The following is a 21,945-nucleotide window of genomic DNA, read 5'->3' on the forward strand; positions in this document are numbered from 1 at the left end:
CAAAAGGATTTGGGGTTCCATAAGGGATTCCTAAATTACACAAACACGCACAACCAATACACATATTTATATTTATTTATTTGCATCGGATAAAGGTCAACCCCAGTGCCCATTTCGATATGTGCGATTTCGTTAAGTGCGAGTAAGTAATAATTATTGCATTAATTGTACTCAGAGGGGCCGTGCCCATATTACGCCACCCCGAAGTGGCGAAAGGACCTGAAAAATATTGTAACGCCTCCTTGTTGGGGGGAGGATTCAAGGTAGTGTGACTTGGTAAGGAAATGCCCCAATATTTTACGATGCATGTGACAGATGCTAATCACATGTGATAACTCCGGCGCCTGCTTTGACCGACGCCCTGTCCTATTAGTTCTCGATATGGATTCATGTTTGTAAAATACAGGGGTGTATTATGGGGATGAAGTAGCGGTGTGCGTGGTTTAGTTTGAAGGGGAGGAGAATTCTGTGACGGAGTGCTAACGTGAGAGAAGGAAGGGTCGAGGTGTCGTGCTTGAATCACCCTGATTCATTCCCCCTGACGAGTCGTACAAGGGCCAGGGTTCTCAATGAGTCAATGGGTTTTTTGGCATTGGAAGAGCAGAGGAGCATTGACTCAAGGGCGATAACGGAAGATGACCGTTGCGGTTACAATACTCTTCCGATGACGTTTCCCTGGTTGACTGACCTCTGGACTCCCAATTACATACTATACACCCCTGAGTGACCCGCTCAGGGCAGATGATTGTCAATCAACGCCTGAGGCGGATGTCCTCCAAATAAACGCTCTTATTGAAACGTATGAATTTCTATTCTTCGTGCACCAACTTTTCCCACGAAACGGGACGATCGTTCGTCCCGCTGGGCTTCGCCGCCTGTGGTGAGCGCGTAGATCCGAGTAAGCTCGTCGGCGGTGGGTTTCAGGACACCCTTTTTATATACTACGCTATACTCATATTCTTCCAACTTCATTCTCCAGCTAATGAGTCTGGAACTGGGTTCCTTTGCATCGATTATTCACGTCAGCGGCTTGTGATCGGTTACAATGCAGAAAGGTCTTCTATAGAGGTAGGGGCGGAAATATTTTTTGTCCCCCAAAGAATGGCTAGCAACTCTTTCTCTGTGGTTGAATAATTTTTTTCTGCACTGTTCAGCATTCTCCTGGAATAGGCAATCGGGCGGTCTTTTCCACTGGGACTCTGTGAGAGTACGCAGCCCTGCAAAGTTCCTCGCGTCAGTCGTTAAAATAAACTCTCGCGTGAAATCCGGATACTGCAACACGGGTTCAACCGTCAGGAAGTGCTTCAGTCTCTCGAATGCCTCCTGCTGTTTCCTTTCCCACACGAAACGTGCATTCTTCTTCACTAGCTCATGAAGAGGCTTAGCTATCGTCTGAAACGTCGGTAGTATCGTGTGAGTCCCAGGAAAGCCATCATCTGTCTCGTGGCGTCGGCGACGGGAACTTTTACTTTTTTTACCTTTTACGGGTCGGGTTCCACAGAGGTCATAAAATTCCGAAAGCTTGCGGCGTCATGTATGGACAATTCCTGAATTAATACCAGTCGTCAGAGTTGAATTTTCATGGCCAATTCATTTTTTTTATTCGGTGCCCCGATTTCCCCTTCTATGAACCACCAATGGCGCCTTGCAGTATGTATGTACCAACGCAGTGCTCGTGCTAGAAGAGATGAAATGCAAACTGAATATTCCAGTCGAGTGGAGGATGAAAATCCTCCGGAGCCCACTTCTCAGCTGATGCACCGTCATCTTTATCAATCTCGGGGGTGGACGGGTGGAATCGGAGGAGGATTGCCTCCAACGACCGGAGCCGGCTGCGTAAATAAATGCCCATAAATTAACCTTCAACGGTCGCGTCACATCGCCCTCCGTCAGGTCCCGGCGACCAATCTCTCGCGGTGGCAAATCAATGCGATCCCCATTCTACGACTCGAACCTCCACTCCTTCCAGTCGGGGTCAAGGGGAAGGCAGGGATGTAGGCGGGGGAAATAACAAGCAATCGACATCAATTCTTTCGAACCCGCCTCACCCCTTCTCAACCCTCCTTGTTCCAAATCAATTTCTCCCACTCCACCCCCCTTTTAACCCCATCGCGTTCTTTACTTCACTGATGTCCGTCGAAAACAGCTCGCAGTAGGGCATTATGCATACAATATTCCTCCTTTTTTTTCTCTCTCTCGTCCCATGTCCATTGACGTCTCTCCTATTCTTCTTTTCTCCCATCCATCCTCCCTCTCCCGTCTTTCTTCGCGCTCCCTGTTTGTTAGTCGTTCTATTTTCCTGGTCTTGTTTGCACCTATGTATTACTCCATCACTCATCGTGCCCGGTGTTGTTTTCGAATTTTTAAAAGGTATTTTTCCTCTTCGGTTCCTCGGGTGTTTTTTCCCCTGCGGAGAGAGCTTTTTCAGCTGATAAAATTTCTACCCTCGTATTTTTTCCGTACTCCGCTTTCATCCGTAGTTTACCCAGCGATTTGCCTCTCCTTTCCTTTCACGAGCTCCTATGATTCGAAAAATATTTTGCCCCACCTGAAACAATCCAACGCGGGCCCAGCGAGTATCGTCTACTCCTTCCAAAGGGACCGTTTGCCATTTGTCCATCTGATAGAAACTCTTTGACTGATTTCCTGTGCAACGCTACAAAATGTAGATAAAATAAGTTTCATGTTTTTAAGGTGCATTCGATATGTTTTCCCTGTCACGCCCATTCTTCCACTTTCTCTTAATCCGTATTTCCTTTGCCTAAAAAAATGCTTTTGCCAATATCCATACTACTCGATCGGTTAATTTGTGGCGCAGTGATTATCCCTTTCTCCTAATACCAATAAAGGGTAGAAATCCCTCACAAGGAATAGTTTTTATTGAATAGAATGCCTTTCATCTGGAATCAATAACGAAGGAAACAGATTGAAACATAGACCGAAAAAAATGCGAATTCTGTGTAAGTTTTTCGCTAAGAACACCCGATTCCGAAATTCGGTGGAAGCATAATTTTCCATCTCCCAGTTTAGTATTCGGTGACGACGTTATCAAAGAAAAACATGGTTTTTAGAATGCGCAAAGTCATTGACAACAAATTTGGTTGAGGGTCTAATAATGCAGATGCCTCATGCACTTTCATAGTTCAACCACTTTCTTATTCTCCTCTGCTGCCCACCTGTTATTTAAGTGAAAATTATGTTATTTGCTATCACCAACTCGTCGAGCTAACCGTGTTTTGATTCTCTTTAATCTTCCGCCGGTAACCCAGTAGTCTCGTGAGGTTTAATTCGGACGTTGTGATTCAAATCTTGGCGATGCTTATAACAACCCTGGCTGACTCAACTTGAGTGAGTATATGGACATCAGATCCTTAATTACAGATCAGGAGGAGGAGAACGAATTATTTTCGAAGTATATCGGTTATCGACATCTCCCAAGTTTGGGGATATAAGATCGTTTCTCTTCCCATTGGAGTTAAACCCACATCAGAAAGATGAAAATAAAAAAAGCTTTGAATGCACCCGTGGACATTTGCAACTTTTTCAAGAGTACTGGACAGAAAAAAAATATCATTATGGGATTTCTAGAAAAAGCTACGCATGTCTGCTCTGCTTGGTTCCTCCTAAAAAAACGCCATGATAATGGAAATCCCGGTACTGGTATCGAAGTGGTAAGAGCCGGACGAAGTGCAAGTTCATTTCTTCCTGACCGCATCGCTCACGCGCGCTTCCAACCCTTAACTCCAAAACGGCAGCCAGGCTTCACTTGTGGTACCCACGAGAGTGATGTCCACAATGAGCGGGAACGGAGGGGGACCGATAAGGGAGAGGTGCCGCCGCCGCGCCGCCTTTCCCCCAGACCTTGCCTCTTTCCCTCTCTTCCCTGCCCCTTCCTCCGCCCCCACACCACCCGCCATGTCGCCTATTCTCGTTTCCCTGCATTGCGTGACGGCTAGTACTGTTCCGCCGCCGCCGTCCCCACAGCCCCTCCGCCACTATCTGCTGTAGTCTTGCGGACACCGCTCCAACTCATAAACACACACACCACTCCTTTTAGGATAGCAGGAGGAGGGTAGTGGAAGGAATGAGAGGAGGGAGGGAGGTGCGGGGTACACGCGAAGACGAGCGATGGTGGCGTGGAAAGGGCAAAAGGGGAGTAGGGTAGGGGAGTTAGTGCTGAGGAGTGCAGGAAGGTGCGGGGCAGGGATGAAATGTATTTCATTCTCCTTTCCCACCCTCCCCCAACCAAGGAGGGGTAAGGATAAGGGAGCCCGGCACGGCGTTGGCCAAAGGGAGGGGGGAAGGGATTATGATTCAGGTGCGGGACGTGGCTGGAGGATGAGGGGGGGGGGGTTGAGAAAAGAGAAGGGATAAAATGTGCCAGGCAGAGAGGAGCCCGCAAGATTTTCATAAGAAATTGCCCACGGAAAATGAAAAATATTGACGTGAGCGCAACCCTGGTCGCGCTTCGAAAGAAAGGGGACGGATCGGAGAGAAAATTAATCCATAATTATCGCGTCTCCCACATCACTCTCCTCACCCCTCTTACCCCCCTCTACCCCCGGGCTAAATAATCGGAGGGCGAATGCGTCCCGGGCATTCAAAACGGATATGAATGTATTTTTTTTGTGGTCAGAAATAGAAGACTATCGATTCTGGTCGACTTCCCATCGCCTGTAAAGCCGCCGAGGAATCGTGAGAATTTTTCGTGCCTGGGAGGCATTTTTGATTTGCATGACTAAAATTAGTTCTCCAAAAAAATAACACGGCGATGGAAAAGTGAGGGCCGAGATTGTGAGGGCGTGAGCCGGTAAAAGAAGACATTCTCTCCTCTACGCCCCCTTTGTTAACTGAATTATTTGTGCACAGTTTTTCGTCAGAATAGTTAAGTCTGCATGCCTATGTCATCAGAATAAAATTTCATCTGTGAATATTAAATGCAAGTTATATACTCTGGTCATAAAAGTCCTGCCAGCACTGTGAACCGTTTGTATGCGCCTCGGCAATCCACGACAAGTTTTGTAAGCTTCACATAAAATGAGATTTTATTGCGAATCTAGGTGTCGAGGAGATGCAGCAGCATCTCCTCTTACATTCATCGTAGGTCAGTTCGGCGAATTGAGATAATCTTCCGGTTCGGTGAACGAGCCGATAAGGCGGCATTGGTCCTTCTGACTTAGTTTGGAAAGGCCTCAACTAGACGACTGGCCCATCCTAGTGTGAGACCGCGCAGACCTGAACTAGCGGCCGCGCCCTGCCGTTCCCCAAGACGCATTCCCGCCGGTGTACGAAGTGGTCATCTCTCGGAGTCAGGCTCTCTCTCCCTCTCTCTCTCAATTGGACACTATTTACGTGAGTATCACAACCCATAACCAAAAAACCACTCGTTACTCTATCTTGAACTCGGCCTTGTTCTTTCAGCCCGGCGTGATGCTCCCCAGGCGCTCAACCCCCTTCAATTTCACGACAACGGCGACATAGGAAATAACTTATAAATACAATTTTCCTTTATAAAAATTCACGATAAAAATCAAGAAAGTGCTTTTGATATGATTACACATATTGTTGAAAATGTAAGAACATGAAGAACAACATGATATATAGAAGTGGGGGATTAAATTTCTAACATATCACAAAATTATAAAAGAATTGAAAAAATCTCTTAAAATTTGGAAAGAAGTAATGCAATTAAGCATTTCCGTTATGAATAAAAATGTTCAACACATAGCGCAAAGTAATTGCCTCATTTATAATTGAGCATAGAGGGCAATGCAAATACTATTGTATTGGAGTTGGATTTTCATTTCAGCCTCGAATTAACTGTGGATTCATGGAATTATGGTGATAACTTAAGAAAACTAGTGACATTTCATTTCCACGAAAGCACAAATTTAAGTGAACAAAGAAAATCAGGGATTTAACGAAGTCATTTAAAAGATTTTGAGAAAGAATAATATGGGAAAGTAAAGTGCCGTCAGTAGGAACTTCATTTCTCAAGTTTTTACTTGTGTGGGACAATTTCTGACCCTAAAACATTTTTTATATGAGAGGATGCCACTAATTCGCATTTATTTTTTAAATAATAGCGTTTACAAGCTTTTCAAATAACAGAGAGCGCATGTCATTGGATTACCTATTTTTTCTAATCATTAGCTTGAAGTAATATTTTCCTCTTTATGCTTCGGCACTGTACACTATAGGGCAGACATTTCTCCAATATTTTGCAGCAGACACTCAATGTCATGGCAATCTAGACCAATGTACTTTTTATTCGGGCAACATCGTTGGATACTTTATTATTAATTTAAGGGACATGATGGCCTTAATTCTTGAGTCCTCTGCTTCAGGAATCCCCTCACTAATCCTTTTCTTAGACTGTAATAAAAATGTAGGCAGAATTTCAAGATATTTTTTGGTATTTCACACATACATGTATGTCTTATGAGCATGGCATAAACCTTACTAATGCGCATGATGTTATTTTTCCTATATTTACTGAATAGGAATCGCCCATATAGTGATGATTAAGGGAATTAAACACAGTGGTTAATTATCACAACATTTTGAATACCGATCTTGGTTACTACATTTTTTCTTCGTTTTATAAATCGAAGCCATTTTTTTCAATGAAATCAAGCTGGCTGCATAAAATTGTGCGAAATTTAACCATTGTGTGAGTTATGTATTCATTTCAAAATTAGCATAATGAATTTTCACAAAAGCGAATACTCGCCTGCCGTTCTCAACGGTATTTTAAAGTGAGCATTTCCAATGGCAACTTTTTCTTTAACTGAGAGAACTTTTGTCTATTGACACCAAAATGAGCGCTTCAGCGATGTAAAGCTATTTATAATGTTAAAACAGAAATCACTCCTTGGGAGTTAACGCGATATATATTGAGATTTTTCTCCATCACCAACATTTTCCATCCAATCCAAAAAATTATATCAAACTTCGAACTAGGAGGCTCTCGAAATTGATGGGATATAAGACCAAGTTTTCTTTTCTCTTCGCCCAGAAAAGACTCGTTTTTGTGTCTCGGTCCGTGTAAGGTCAGCGAGATTAGATCATTTGCTAAAATCAGGGATTGTATAAGAAGTCACGAGGGAGATCCTCTTACGGTGTAGCTACAAGGCTCAGCTCTCTGTCGGAACTCCATTCCCCGAAGACCTCAGGGACGCTAAACGTCAATCCGAGTCTCTCTCCCTCGAGGGCCGGCAAAAGAGCAAATTCCTACACGAATTCAAGAAATCCAAAAATCTTTCGGTGAAATTTGATAAATGAAATATGGCGAGGCGCTAAGGCGTTAAAAAAAAGTATAGCAGTCAGCACATTTAGGAAATTACTGGAGCATTCATTCAATTTCTGCTGATATTGGGCTCTCCAGCAAATTGGTAGCCTTTGGCAACGGGCTTCAAAATGCGATTTGCCCCCTAATACATTTGAATTTTGCTAGCGATATACAGGTACGTGTCTGAGTACCTGTAGCACGCCGCCAACCCGCGTTCGTCACGGTTGTCATCGGTTATGGTTGCAGAGTCCTTAGCCCGCAGACTTAGCCAATTGTGTCATTTTATGCATGGTAGATTTAATTCGAAAAATTTTTGACAAAGTTTCTCCATTTGGATTTAATATAGTATCGCATGCAAGTGGAAAAGAACTTTTGGACACTAAAGGAAAAGACGCACGAGTGATATTATGAAATATTTCTCTCATCTATGCAACTCCTTTCAGTAATTAGGTGTAGCGCAGGTATGTACATACATGTATATTATGATGAGTTGGCTTGTGCATTAGCGTTTATAATTTAAACGTATGCGTTACATCGTTTTACAGATACTAATACTCGACTTATAGATACTCGAAGCAGGAATAATGGTTGACAGTTATTTTTCGTTATAAATCACTGCTTCACAATGTGTACAAATGAAATCCCAATGGGCAGAGGCGGAAGAGAAACCACATAGCGAATACCACCGGAGAGGCCGCTAAACCCCTGGGTCCCGAACCAGATATCGTAGTTTCCTACTTATTGGCTCAAACGTAAGTAAAGGCCCCGTGAATTAATTCCGTCCAAGATCGCTTTTATTTAGAGCGGAGTGAAGAGAAATTGGGCAGGAATTCCGATATTCCAATTGAATGGTGGATATATTTTAGAACGACGCATCTCAAGCACGCTTTGGAATTTACCAAGACGCAGAATTCCATGGGGGACATTAAATAAAATTTCTTCTCGGTGTAAACGGCGTGAAGGCAAACGAATTTATGTGGAGGATATTATTTTTCTTATAAATCACACTTGGACTCAATGTTGATTCCATCCACCTGACATTTAAATGTGCTCAGTGCCACACAATAACTTGAGCTAAAACTGTTCTGCTTGTTGACGAAATATATTGTCCGATGCGAATATCGACAGCGGTGCGAAATACGGATTTCTACCAACTTTGTGGCGTAATCACAAAATACGTTTTAACTGGTCATATATCGATCCGGAGACCATTTTGTTGTCAAGTATCGTTTGATTTTTCATCGGTGTTTGGCCATCGATTTGAACGCCCAAGGTTCAATCGGTATCTGTGGGATAATCGCAAAAGTTGCCCTATGCACGAGTTCCGAATTTATGTACAGCAATCCATTCTTCCAGAGTCATCAACCTGAAGGATGGTTTTGTGAGAGAGGAGCCAGTTCCATTAACTGTGCGAGCATTGGATTTCCCGTGAAGTTCTCTTCGGTAAGAAATCGCAGAGCTTGGAATTTGAGATTGGTTTTTCCAATGCATTACCGAGATTTGTCACTCAGTACCCAACGGTCAAACCAAATCGCTGCCACGTCCCTTTTGTGTCGACAAAATTTAAATAAAATCTAATCAGGCAGTTTTTGGGGATAGCACAAATGGAAGGGAAGTCAGATTGTTTCTGTGGTCAAAATTCCGCCTCTCCTCGTGGAAGGTCTTGGTTCAAATGCTGGTGATGGAGACAGGGAGGCAGATTTATCGCCTTTCACGTCCGTAGTTGAGTAATTTGTGGATAGAACTCCGTCATTGGATGAGGGTAAAACCATGGACTCCTCGTCATCGTCTACTACAAGCTAACTCGTGCCAATGCGAAATGTCTTTCCACCATTCCTCCGTTCTCCAATATATCAAACAGTGCAAACGATCTCAACCGTCAGCCGCTTCTGTATTGGCTTCAACTGTTACACACTTGGAAGGAGTGCTTAGTGGCCACGTATGACACGAATAAAATGACCACTAAATAAATTTCACTTAAAAATAATCAACTTAATATTTTCATGTGATATGGAGCACCGTGTATTTCTAAACTGCCGTAAGTACGGTCAATCTTCGATTCCAAGCAAGTTCTGCAATTTTCAATTTCTAATTGTCCTTGAGCCATTCTTGAGAACAGTCCACTGCCTACAGTAATGAAATAATGACTCCTTATCTGCAAGAGTGGACCGTGCCAAGTAAATGTAAGGCGATAGCAAAATAATAGGACTAAGATAGTAAAAGAATCGGTTGCTCTTTCAGCCCCGCCTTCTAATGATAGTGGTTCGCGAGTGAATCTATTCAGTTAACTAATAAACTCTCACTTGATCAGCGGGATAATTTGGAGAGTAGGCCTGGATAAGATATTACCCTCTACCCTTCAAGATGAAGTGATCTTTTGAAAAAGTTATTTGTGGGATGTAAGGAACTTCCAGACATAGATCGGAAGCATGAGTGAAAACAAAACAATCGGAATTGCAATCCTTGGTCACTATTCCGCGATGCCAAAGTGGGCATTTAATTTATGAAATGTTTGCGAGATGAGGGTTGCAGGGAAAAATGTAAGCTTACATCACGATTAAGGAATCTCCGCGTCAGTAAACATCTGTTGTAAATATTAACACCCTTTAGTTGAATTTTTCCTATGACCGGGGTAATTAAGCAGTATCCATAAACTCGTTGGTTTGGGATAATGGCGACGTTACGTATTTCCGCTCTCGGCTGGAGGATCAACTTTTGGCTTCTTGCTTATGATGCAATGTATTTTTATTATGCCAGAGCCCTGGAGCGGTACCAGTGCTATGTGGTTACCATTTAAATCTTTGAAGAGCTCTACACTACCTTGATAAGATACCTTCCATGGATATTTATGAGATAGAGAAGAGACGAATCTTTGACCTGGAAAACCTGCGGATGTATAACATGCATACCGATTCATAACGTTAAAAATCCTGGGTTCTCTTTCCCAAAGTAACATGGTAATTTACGATTCTTCTATAATTGGCTGTGAGTGTGTGTATTTCAAAACTTTGTAAGTAGGTCACATGCCGTGAAATGTAGCCAAATGTGAGCGAACTACAAGAGATTGCCAAATGGATTTATTTCTGGTGAGAATTATTGAACAGCTTGAATAAGTTAGCAGTAATGTTCCTTCTTCAACCAGAATTGAAATTCTCCGATTGATGAAAATAATTCACAAATCTCTCATAATATTCCCCACAATTCACTATTATCACTGAGCACTAAAAACTACGAGTAAGCGAGGCATGGCCATCTCTTTCCTAATTGTCGTTGTTTCCCCCCGAATTCCCCCTATTTCTTATGCACAACTCTCAGAAGAAGCATCTCTTTTAGTGAAGTTATGCTACAGGCCAGTGTTCAACCTTAACGTATTTTGCCGCGACGAGACACCCCTGCTAATGACGTTCGGTAGACCTAGAACTACAAGTTGGGAAACTTCGCAAGAAAAAATTACCGAGGAGAGCGTATCGCCACAAGGGTGAGAAAGGTCATAAATATGGGCGGCAAGGGTGAGGTCTAGCTTGGGGAAGAAAATTTAATGGCAGTGAGGGATGATGAATAATATTTTTAGATAGGATGAATGTATGGCGGTAAACAATTCTTGAGATTGTACACAAAAGCTCGTAAAAATTCGCATGCAATGAACCGTCGAGAATGTTTCAATTTCAGATTTTACTACGAGGTTTGAAGTTTTATTGTATATTTGATGAAGTCATCCCCAAAAGAAAATCTTATTTTCTTATAGTGTAACTATACAATCAAGGAATCCTTTACATGTACATTAACATAAACTGTTATTAAAGTCTTGGAAGTATGAGAGAGTGGTAATTGGCTAATGGTCCCGAATGGATATCTAGAAATGATATGGATATTTCTTTAGCAAAAGCACCAGTGAAGGTGAGCGTCATATTGATAAGAATTACCAAATATTTAGGTTTGTTTAGGATCTGGATCCTGTTTCTAGGCACAGTAAAAATTTGAAAATTAAAGAGCCTTAAATCCAAAAGGTATCCAAAAACTTACAGTATTAATACCATGTGTAAGCGTGTTTATATCTTTTGGCACTGCATTAATATTTCTAGTTTCGTCAAGTATTCATTCTAATGACTTTTCCCGTTCTTCTTCTGACTTTTGCTTGCCTGGTTCACCTCCAGATGTCGATTTACTTTGCGCGCTATCTTCTCAAAGTTGGGTATCGCATCAGTTGCTACTAGTACTCATTTCTAGGACCTCATTTAGAGATTGGAGAGGATAAAAGGGAAAGCAGCGACTTTCGTCCAAATTTGGCATGAACGAGAATATAGCGTCAAACTACTATTTAAAATCCTGGTTTGGAAGCCCAAAGAGTATACACATGGCTTAAGATAATATCAATCGTAAGATATTAATGGTGATACCAAAGGAATAATTCTATCTCTGCTTTACATCCATTTAAAAGAGGTTCAGGGAAATTAACTGCCAGATAGACTGCAGCAAGGAATCATTTTCCAAATTGAGTAGTTTTAGGCGTGATGTAGGGGGATACGAACATTATAAAGAAAAGATAGTTACCATTTTCCACTAGATAAATTATCAAGTGGAAAGTTGTTACTGTATTTTCTTTATTGATCATTTTTCACTCATATAAATCGTGATCGAAACCGTAGAAAACTTTTCCAGCTATAATTCGAGCCAAATGAAAACAAGATTTTACCAAATACTTATAATGGCTGGAGAAACCCATGTCACGCCCTTGTGGTGACTTTCAGGGCAGGACATAGATGTATCCCTGGCTATCATCCAGTATTATTCCCCTTCCAATCTTCATTCTCCTGCCAGCTACACGTAGGTATTCATCCTATTCTCCCCTGCCGGCAATCGTGAGCATAGTGACGCAATAAATGGGACAAATGGAAGTGTTTTGATAATATCGCGGATGGCATTCTAGGTTTTTAAAAATGTCTTATCAATTGCACACGTCACGGCAATTTCACTCCATTATGACGACTGATCTAAGTATGGAATAAATACGAAGGTGAGAATCGTGAGCGTACCCTTCTGCACTGATTTGACGGCGCATTAGGTAGTAAATTCAATCAATAAGAAACTTATCACCAGAAGGGTGAAATTTTTGTGAGACGGGTTCTCCAAGGCTCTTCTGGATCGGCGGTGCTGATCCTCGTTCCTCGGCAGGTGATTGCCCTCCTCGCACAACTCATCTTTGCCGCCTTGGTTGTCATCAATTAGTTTTATTGCCCTCACCCCCTGTTCCCATCCCGATAAATGCTTCATTGAATGCAACTCTTGGATCCACCGCTCCGGGAGGTGTCCGGGAGGTGGTGGGAAGGGAAGGAGAGGAGGAAGGATGGTACCCGAAGGAGGGAGAGTGAAAGTGGAGGGACGTTATTTAATGAGCGAATGCCCGTGACTGACTCGAGGGTGAGGCTTTTTGGGTGCGTAATAGGGCGATAACGATCTCGAAAGAGGTCGGCAAACGTAGTTTTGAAGACGTCGCAGCGCAATAAATTATCACTCCTGGGGCGCGACGGGATGCGACGATGGAGAGTGTGGAGATGGTAAATGGCTTCGGGAAATCCATTTCCCTCTCCCAGAGAGTGAGGATGGCCTAAAGAATAAAAACAATAAGGGAATACCCTGCTTTCCTTCATAACCGTCAACTTTGGTTCGATGCCCGAGTTGATGCACCGAAAGTGCTTTGTTTGGAGGGGATGGGGTGTTTTTGTCCGATGCGTCGACGATCGCTTTCGAGAATGCGGGCGAGGTGTGACGTGTGCGGGCTCTCTAGCAAAGGGTGTGGAGCGCCCATGTGCAGGCGTTTCCATGACGAAGCTATCTCCTGAGTTGCATAACTGTTTACCATGACTAGGGGAAACAGTGCCGCGCGCCCCGCGTGCCGGGAGGAAACGGCGAAAAGGAAGGATTCGAGCGAGCAACGAGCTCTTAAAGGAAGGAAGTATGTTTGTGCCTCGAAGATGCCACTAATCTTTAAGGGGGCGGCGGGGGTACCAATGATCAGGTGAGCCCAGGCTTTCGCACGCGATTCACTCATTCTATCTTTTTTTCGCCGAACCAAATAGATTTCTCAATTTTGTCGTAGAAATCATTTTGATGAAATGTTCACCTTTTGTGGGGGATCTTCCTTTTTTCTGTGGCATGCGCTTTATTTCGTTGTCCATGATCACCGAGTGCCCATGTAATTCCTTCCCAAGACCGCTCGTGGCACAGCATAGCATGCGGTGAGGATTTCAGGATGACGTTTTTTCTTGCCATTGCACTATGACAGAGAGAGAGTGGGTGTGAGGGAGGAAGATAGAGGAAACCGCGACCCGCCTAGAACGCAGCCTTTCACAATTTCGCATACACAAAGTTTCCCAGCCTCCGGCGTCACGAAATGGCAAACAAAGTGACAAAGACGTTAACGGGCCACTTGAGCCAGGTACGCACGCACTTCCCGCTTAAGTCAGGCAAGTACTAATAAGTGTGATGGACATTGTCGGGCGCGAGGCAGAGAGTGAGTTGAACTCAACACAAATTGAAATCCAAGCTCAGTGAGATAATGTGATCGATTTTTAAGAATCGTCTGTGAATTTCGAGAACTTCATTTCGGTTGAACTGAATCGATCTGTCGAGAACGCGCCCTGCTTCCACGAAATAATTCGATAAATGCCGTTGGTCTAAGAAATTGTTTTTTGGCGTCTTTCGGGGCAATAAACGAGTGCCTACAAGACTGGCAGGACCGAATGAGCTCGGCTTATATTAAGCGGAGATTAGCTCAAGCTAAGATGTCAACCACGAGCGGGTGACGACTATGCTTAAAGAAGGTAAACATAACAGTTTCAGGTTTAACTTTGTGGAATTCCTTCATTATAAGGGTAAAAAAGAAGCTTTACACTTCCACCATGAAGATTTAATATGTCACGACCATGGTTCCGATGCTGCGCATCATCATCGGGTAACATAATAGGTTCACCCAAAGACAAAATTTAAATAATGCAACAAAGCGGGGTTTATAAACTCAATTGTGCGGACTGCAATGCCATCTATATTGAACAGACAGGGAGGACATTCAATATTAGGATCAAAGAACACCGTTCATGCTTCACAAAGAAAGACAACGGATAACAATTCGCCGAACACCTCTTGGGTAAAAATCACACCAGTAACTTCACAGTAGACATTCTTCAAACTGAAATGAAAGGGCGCAGGTTGAATGCTTTGGAGGAGTTGGAATTTTGGCAATCCCTTCAGTCTGACAGGTTTCAGGTGGTTAATGAAACATTATACCTCTCCCGTTCCCCCTCCTAAAATTCTTAGAAGACTCGAATATATTTCCGCACCAACCCTACCCCCACCAAGGCAGTGATGATCATCGACCGTTTCTTAATAAAGGTCAAACCATTGTAGACAAACACCCTGTTTGTTTTTTTCCGCCCCAATTTCTAAGAACGGTGGAGTGTTACATTGTGTTCTTCATTTAATGATCATTTAATTAACATAAACTTTCACAAATTTGAGCCAGTAACCTTCCAATACATACCCTCCCCCTCCCCTAGACCTCTAATAGGTTGCTGCACCTTAACTCAGCTTACCCCCTCTCCCTTACTCCCCTCTTGGAGCCAGACTATACCTGTATAAGTTGGGAAAATGTTGATATATGTTGCCTGATGATGATGCGCAGCATCGAAACCATGGTCGTGAAATATTAAATCTCTATTGTGGAAGTTTCTTTTTTACCCTTAAAATGAAGAATGTATGTTTAAACACAGGGAACCTTTCCTGTGGAGTTTGGCACTCTATGGATCGGCATGAAATATTGGAGTAGCCGAGCAGATAATAATAGAAACCTTCGGACGCTGCGGAGGCGAATGCTGAAGATGAAAAGGACAGCTCAAGAAAGAGGGAACGTACAGTAAAATGCTGAATTTTTCAGAACCGTTACAGGAGGATGAAGAAATGGTCGTTACCACAGTCTTTATTAAAAGATGAATACTAAGAGCAAATAAATAAGGATATCAGACGGCGTAGCTATCAGAGAGTAAAGGCCTTAGCATTAGAAAATAAAGTATTTTGTTGTGTAATTTTAGTGCCTTACAAGCCACCGCTAGGGTGTGTGGCAGGGAGTGAATACACCGTAGACTAATTTTGACCCGAATATGACCCTACCGTGGTCGGACACTGTTATTCTGATCCCTTATCATTCGTGGAAAAAATGGCATCTTAAATCCATCTGTTCTAAACTTAATCTCTCTAATTTTATTAGTATGATCTCTCCTATCGTGGTACGATGGGGATAAAAATACATTGTCAACATCATTGCTAAAGAGACATCCTTCCAATTTATGCGAGAGCTTCAATCTGTAATATAACCTTCGCTCCGAGAGTGATTCCCAGCCTAGCTGCTCTAATATTTTGGAGTCGCTACCAAGTTTATTATAACTGCGTTTTAAAAATTTACTCGTAGCTCCTCTACGCTGCACGCGATCCGATTCGGTAATCAATCCAACTTCGTAAGGATCCCGCATACTAACAGTATATATTAAATGAGGCCTAGCGAGTGACATATATTTTCTTTTTCACCTTTTCAACACATTTACCCAGTACTCTTATGATAAATCCTATTTTTTTAGCTTGTCCACATATTCTCCGTATGTATTTTACCCAGGAGAGATCGTGAGTGAGGGTAACGCCTAGGTATTCAGTTGAGTCTACACATTCCATTTCGGTGTTCCCGATACAGTAGGCGCTCAGAAGGGAATTGCTCTTTTTCCAAAAATTCATCACTACGCACTTTTGTAATATTTAATTATAATTGGCAAGTGTCGCACCAGCGTTGTTATAGAATTAAGGTCATCTGATAAAGCTGCTGTGTCCTCAGGATCACGTATTTCACGGTAAACCACTACATCGTCGGCAAATTAGCGTATCTTATTAGTGATTACGGAGTGAATGTCGTTATCGTAAAGTGGGAATAAAAGAGGTGTGATAGCACTTCCCTGGGAACATCTGAGGTAACTTCCACCGTGTTTGAGCTAACTCCATCTATGACTACTCGTTGTACCCGATCTTCTGACTGAAAAGTCTTCAATCCAACGCCATTTTTAGATTTGTGAGTAGTTTACTCTGAGGTACTTTGTTGAAGGCTTTCTTAACATCTAGAAAAATCCCATCCACTGGAACATTGGAACATGTTGTCGTCTGGTAATTATTGCAATTGGTCCACTACCGTTTTTCCGCACACTCTCTTCTTCGGCAAGCCGCTACGCCAAAGATACAATCAAACCGCCGATGATGTTGAAAAAGCGTCAACACCGATTTTCCTGTCCACGAAGGTGACCGCCAAGAGTGAATGATGAAAGTACATACTGGCTTCTTCCCGGCGTCAATCACTCAATACTTTCTCCACCCTGATGGGCACCTTCGTTGACCAAACAATTGGTATAGGGAGTTTTTCAATTTTCATCGCTATAGGCTCCCGTTCTACATGACGATTCAATGGCTATCATTTTTTCGCTTCTTGCAATGGCTCTATTCATTATTTAATGAAAATCAATTCTTGATATTTTTATCCCTCTTTTTTTCCGGGAAAAGTTTTCCACAACTTCCATCTTTCCCTATTTCTCTCGGGACTAAAAGACTGCATTACCACTGCCACGCAAGTTGAATGTCTTCTTCGAATCTATTGTGCACACGTAAGTGGAACACCGAAATTAAAGGTAGTTTATTTAAAGCATTTCTAATAGCTTCATATAATAAAATTCTTATTGGGTAGCTTCCATCTAGTTCTAGTACCTTCCGTTGGCTGCATTGCCACAGAAATTCTCGTGTACACTTTTACATTTACACAGGAGCGCTGATAAACTTCAAATTCATGAAGATACGATATTTCTTTAAAAATGGTATATAAAATTTCTCCTCTTCATAAATGCCTGTAGTTTTACTCAAACAAAGTGTTATTTTACTTTTTTTTCCTTGTCTCTTCAGGAAAAAATTAGCACCTATTTTTTACGATCTCTTTTGTCATTTGTCAGAAGTATCCGTACCCATGGTTCAATGAGTAGGCAGAAACACTGCGCTAATTATCATGGGATTGTATGACGCCAACTAACAAATAATGAATTTCGTGTCGATAAATGAGATGCATGTAAGTGTCCCAAAGTGTGAATGAGGGTAGGTACATACACATTATTCTGGATGATAACAGCGCTCCGCTAGCATTAAATAGCCATGATCTGTGCACTGTCAACCGACTCGAGATACATTCCCACCTACATGGCCCCGTATTTAGTAGCAGCGCGCTGGTATTAATGTTCTCCACAAAATCATTCTATTCAGACCCAATGATGTACAAGTTATGCCTAGTTTGAATCCAAAAACATTGTAGGCTGTGCTGCTGCCTCAAACAACAAAACTTTTAATTTTAGAGAGGAAACGTTCGATGATTGAAAAATTCCTTTTTGTTCCATTATAAAAATTCGCTTTTAATAAAAGTTATACAATGGCTTACAATAACAATTGAAAGGCTTCTAAATATTAAATGAGTCCCACAATTTTGGTAGGTTTGTTGGCTCATGGGAATTTAGTAAGCTTAAACGTATCGGTGGTTGAAACAAAATAGTGCCCGAGACAGTCATTGCCTTTGGTAATTCTAAAATAAAACATAGTTATTTATAAAGTGAGAATATCATTGAGAGTTGTCAGCTATTGCGCTTACGAAGAAATGGATGCGCTAGCACTGCGGAGAATATCTCATTTGGAGCAGTATAAAACCAATTTGATTGATAACTACTGATCCTCACGCCCTCTCGGAAGCTTCGCGGGAGTAATCTGGATAGGGAGGGAATGAATGGGAAAAGGACCAGGTAGAAAGAACAATATAAATGGAAGAGGAGAGGAAGAAGAGGAATGGAATGAGTGAAGCCGACTATACTGAAACACGAGGTGATTCTCTGGAGGACAAGAAAAAGAAGTACAAGGGTAGGTAATCAGTCTGAAACGCAAATGATGAAGGTAAGCTTGGAATCGACCGTTCAATACTGGATAGTGCCATTCCTAAGAAACCCTCTATTGGTGAAACGAAAGGATGGAGATCGGGATGGTGCGATGGTTACGGCACTGGCTTCCCATCCCGGTGGTGGTCCGATTTTTCTGCAGAATCCCGACCCCTACTTGAGGTGCTGTGTGGTGAGCACTTTAAGTGATGCTTAAAGCATCTGATGAGACGTTAAATTGTGGATCCCTTGGCCCTTTCGTTAATAGCAGGCTAATGCCGACGCCGGGTTTCTCTCAACTCTTCCTCCATTCCCGGAACGTCGTACCCCTACCGAATTATCCACACACATCCCATCAGGTACAAATGACGTTCGCTGTCGGCCGCCTCCCGTAATAACTACTACTATTACTACGAAAGGATGAAAATCATACTCCAATTACCCTAGATAAATAATAATTCATACTTGTGCGCGTGCCCAGTGGAGAGGTTCTTTGAGGCGCATACCGGTGAGCTTCGGTTCTGAAAGTCGGTTGGAAGGGAGATGGCCGGAAGAATTTGACAATATATTTAGTATACATTTTAATTTTTCATCATTCTTTGAAATCCCATCATCCCAGGTCATTAGCCCATGGAAATTTCATAGTGGAACTGGTGTAAGACAGAAAAATAAAGGAGTAAGGAAAATATTGCATATTTTTGGAAATCCACGGAATTGTATCTTACCTCTTTTCTGCTCTCCAAAAAGTCACGACGATTGGCACGGTGCCCTCCCAATATATGAATGGTTTCAAAGGTTTTCACAGCGCCGAAATAGTATGATTCTTATGTGGAAACTAACTGGGGTGAACCCAAATACATGTGCATCCCACTTATTCGGAGTAGTAAATTATCAAAGGGTCTACTTATCTAAAGTACAGCTAGTATTGCCTTGGGTTGGGTTTGGTGCAAATGGGCTAAAACTGATGTGAATCTCACATGGCTTGTATATTTTAACACTACAACCCTCTACATTTATGTCCGACAGTTTGACATGATTTTTAAAGAACTTTTAAATTCAATGGAATTAGATATCTGAAACTCATTCGGTTATGGGTTAATATGTTACGTTAGTGATAAAATAGATACAATTATTAAAAACTATGCATGACGCATATTTATGGTTGCAACAGTAGACTGTACTAGGTGCAGTTCTTAGCTTATATACTATATTACGTATCTTTTTTGTGTTCGTCTCGCATAGTGATGAAATAATGTGAAGGACTAGGAGACGTACCATTCTTCACGCCTATTTTTATGGTTTAGCCATAAATAATCTAGTAACTCATTTCACGTCATCATGGGCAAATGGTCACTAGTCATATCGGGCTGCCATATTTAGTGTTTGCAGTCTTAAGGTTTCATTTCTAATGAAATGTCGCCGTACAAAAGCTAAAGTTATGTTACATATAGGCGAACGGATGGCGACGTAAAATGGGCTGCTTTGCGATTTACATATAATTAAAGACTTTCTTTGATCTGATTTTTTCATTCAAATAATTAACCATATGCTATTGTCTCACATGCTCCCTTGGGCAATAGCCTTGGGTTTCTCTATATTCTTCTGTATCCCTGGCAAAATAAAAAGTAGCTCGGCACCTCTTTTACAAATTACCCTTAAAAGTGCATTTTGAATGTTTTTTTTACTCTTAAAAAGGTTGTAAATTGGAAATGATAGGAAACAGCAAATAAATTTCATTTCTTCGATTAATTATCCCTCTACAAATTTTTTGTGAGTAAAAGATTTATGATTTCAAATTTAGCGGGGTTACTGCAGGGACTATGATTTTCGTGGTCCATGTGTTAATTAGATCCTTAACCAGCAGATGGCATTGCCTACCCGGCTCAAGATGGCGTTATTCAAGCCTGGCAATGTTAGCGTACCGAGGCACCGGTACCCTAATGAGATTATTAATGGAGAGTTTAGATTTTAAAGATCCAGAAAATGTGTTTGTAAAGCATACAAATGTCCCATGGATGTGGAGGGAGATTTGGGACTTTGGAAATCGGAAGTTGCTCCGACTTGATCAAGAGCAAATTTTGTATGGTCCATCCGTCTTTGTTTTGGGTAAGTCTCATCCCTATGTCGAGGTTGCTGACCGGAGATAACGTGCGTGTAAACCAAGCTTAAGAGATAACAAAGCAGTAGTACTGTCAATCACCAATGATTGTTTTTGATCCCACGCGTGACTCATATTTGCAACTTGCGTTTTGCATCATTTTGAAAAATTCCCGTTTGCATTTATCCCGAACTGTTTACATTTTAATGTTTTCACTATTACTTTTGCCGACTCTCTTCTTATTAGTCTGATGTAAAAAAAGATGAATTTCGTTGTATATTCCATGGATTTATTACCAAATTACTATATCATTTTGTTGTGTTGATGACACTGTGTTTCTAGAATTTAATCGAGTTTGTGAACCATAATAAAATTTATGTGACTGCTTTATGTAGGTGCTAAAATATTCTTTAGCGAAATAGACCCTTTTAAGGTATTGATACCTTCCCCTGGTCGCTTCACTATTAACTTTAATAGTCTTTTCACGATCTAGTAAGATCGAAGAATAAGGCAATTGCCAAAACTCTCGCCTATGTGATTAACAATGAAAATTGTAAATTTTCATAAAAATGGAAAGTAAACTCTGTATAATGTAAACAGGCGTAATAGTACCCACATTTAGTTTAACTTTAAATCCTAATTGTGTATCACCATGGAGTAGATAAAAATGTTATACATTGTTTCTTTCCGAGCTGTTAAGAAATGCCTCGGCAAAACGCTCATTATTTACCTCAAAAATGTTTCCTAACTAAATAATTACCATCAACAATTGTATTTAAATCCTCTTCAAAATTGTGGCGAATAATTAGAAAACTCAAATTGAATCAGCGTGTCATTACTTTCGTAAAATCTCTTCGGCGAAGGCAATAGCGGTAACTCAACTGTGAAGTTTTCCAAACGAAATTTTGATAATATTTATGTAATTAATAAATAATTTGTTTCCTGTCAATTCTAATGTTATTTTTCTGCCTTTTCATTGTCAGATGGAGAAGGGTTACGATGAAGACAGTGACGATGGGGAGGGAGGCGGACCAGGCTCTGTTGGACATCACAGCAGAAAGTACCTCCGATGTTTTGCCTTTTGTTTCTTAGTCCTCTTCTTTTTGCTCATGCTCTACTTGCCAGCATACAATCAAGTACAAGTACGAGAGGGTAAGCCTCAATTATCTACTATCTTTATTTGCATTTATATGTTCTTGTAATTCTTGTTTTAGGAACATAGAGAAGTCAATATGATAACCAATTGAATGAAGGAAGTTGGCTTAAAGCAAACTATTTGCTTTAGAGGAATGGTCCAGTTAGTGAATCGTGCCTTATTAAAATTTAGTCCTCATTAGAGTGATATCGAGTTAATGTGCCTGTATACACATAAACCACCATGGGGCAATAAAATGGATTTAACTTTTGTAGAATTCAACCCAAGCTGCGTGATAAAGTATCACAGATCTTTGATAAATCAATACAGTATAAATATTGTATTCATTCTTTGGCATACATTGAACGAAGGTGTAAAGCACGAAGATGTTTGTGTGTCATGCGACTGCAATTTATTATGCAATCACATTCCT

At 41.5% G+C, this 21,945-nt stretch overlaps 1 protein-coding gene across 3 annotated transcripts in view; it reads left to right on the forward strand.

Annotated features, from left to right (window-relative positions):
• Positions 1–21,945, forward strand: part of LOC139693935 (beta-1,3-galactosyltransferase 1-like) — a 104,666-nt gene that overhangs the window by 71,939 nt on the left and 10,782 nt on the right. For 2 of the 3 annotated variants that reach the window (XM_071592279.1, XM_071592288.1), the window contains exon 2: positions 21,361–21,529. In XM_071592279.1, coding sequence (XP_071448380.1) covers positions 21,361–21,529 — 169 coding nt within the window. Of the gene's footprint in view, positions 1–20,284; positions 20,386–21,360; positions 21,530–21,945 lie in introns of those variants that run through there. The other variant, XM_071592297.1, reaches the window with a different exon arrangement.

Source organism: Hetaerina americana, unplaced genomic scaffold (assembly GCF_022747635.1).
Source record: "Hetaerina americana unplaced genomic scaffold, ioHetAmer1.1.p SCAF_1, whole genome shotgun sequence".
NCBI classification, from domain to species: domain Eukaryota; kingdom Metazoa; phylum Arthropoda; class Insecta; order Odonata; family Calopterygidae; genus Hetaerina; species Hetaerina americana.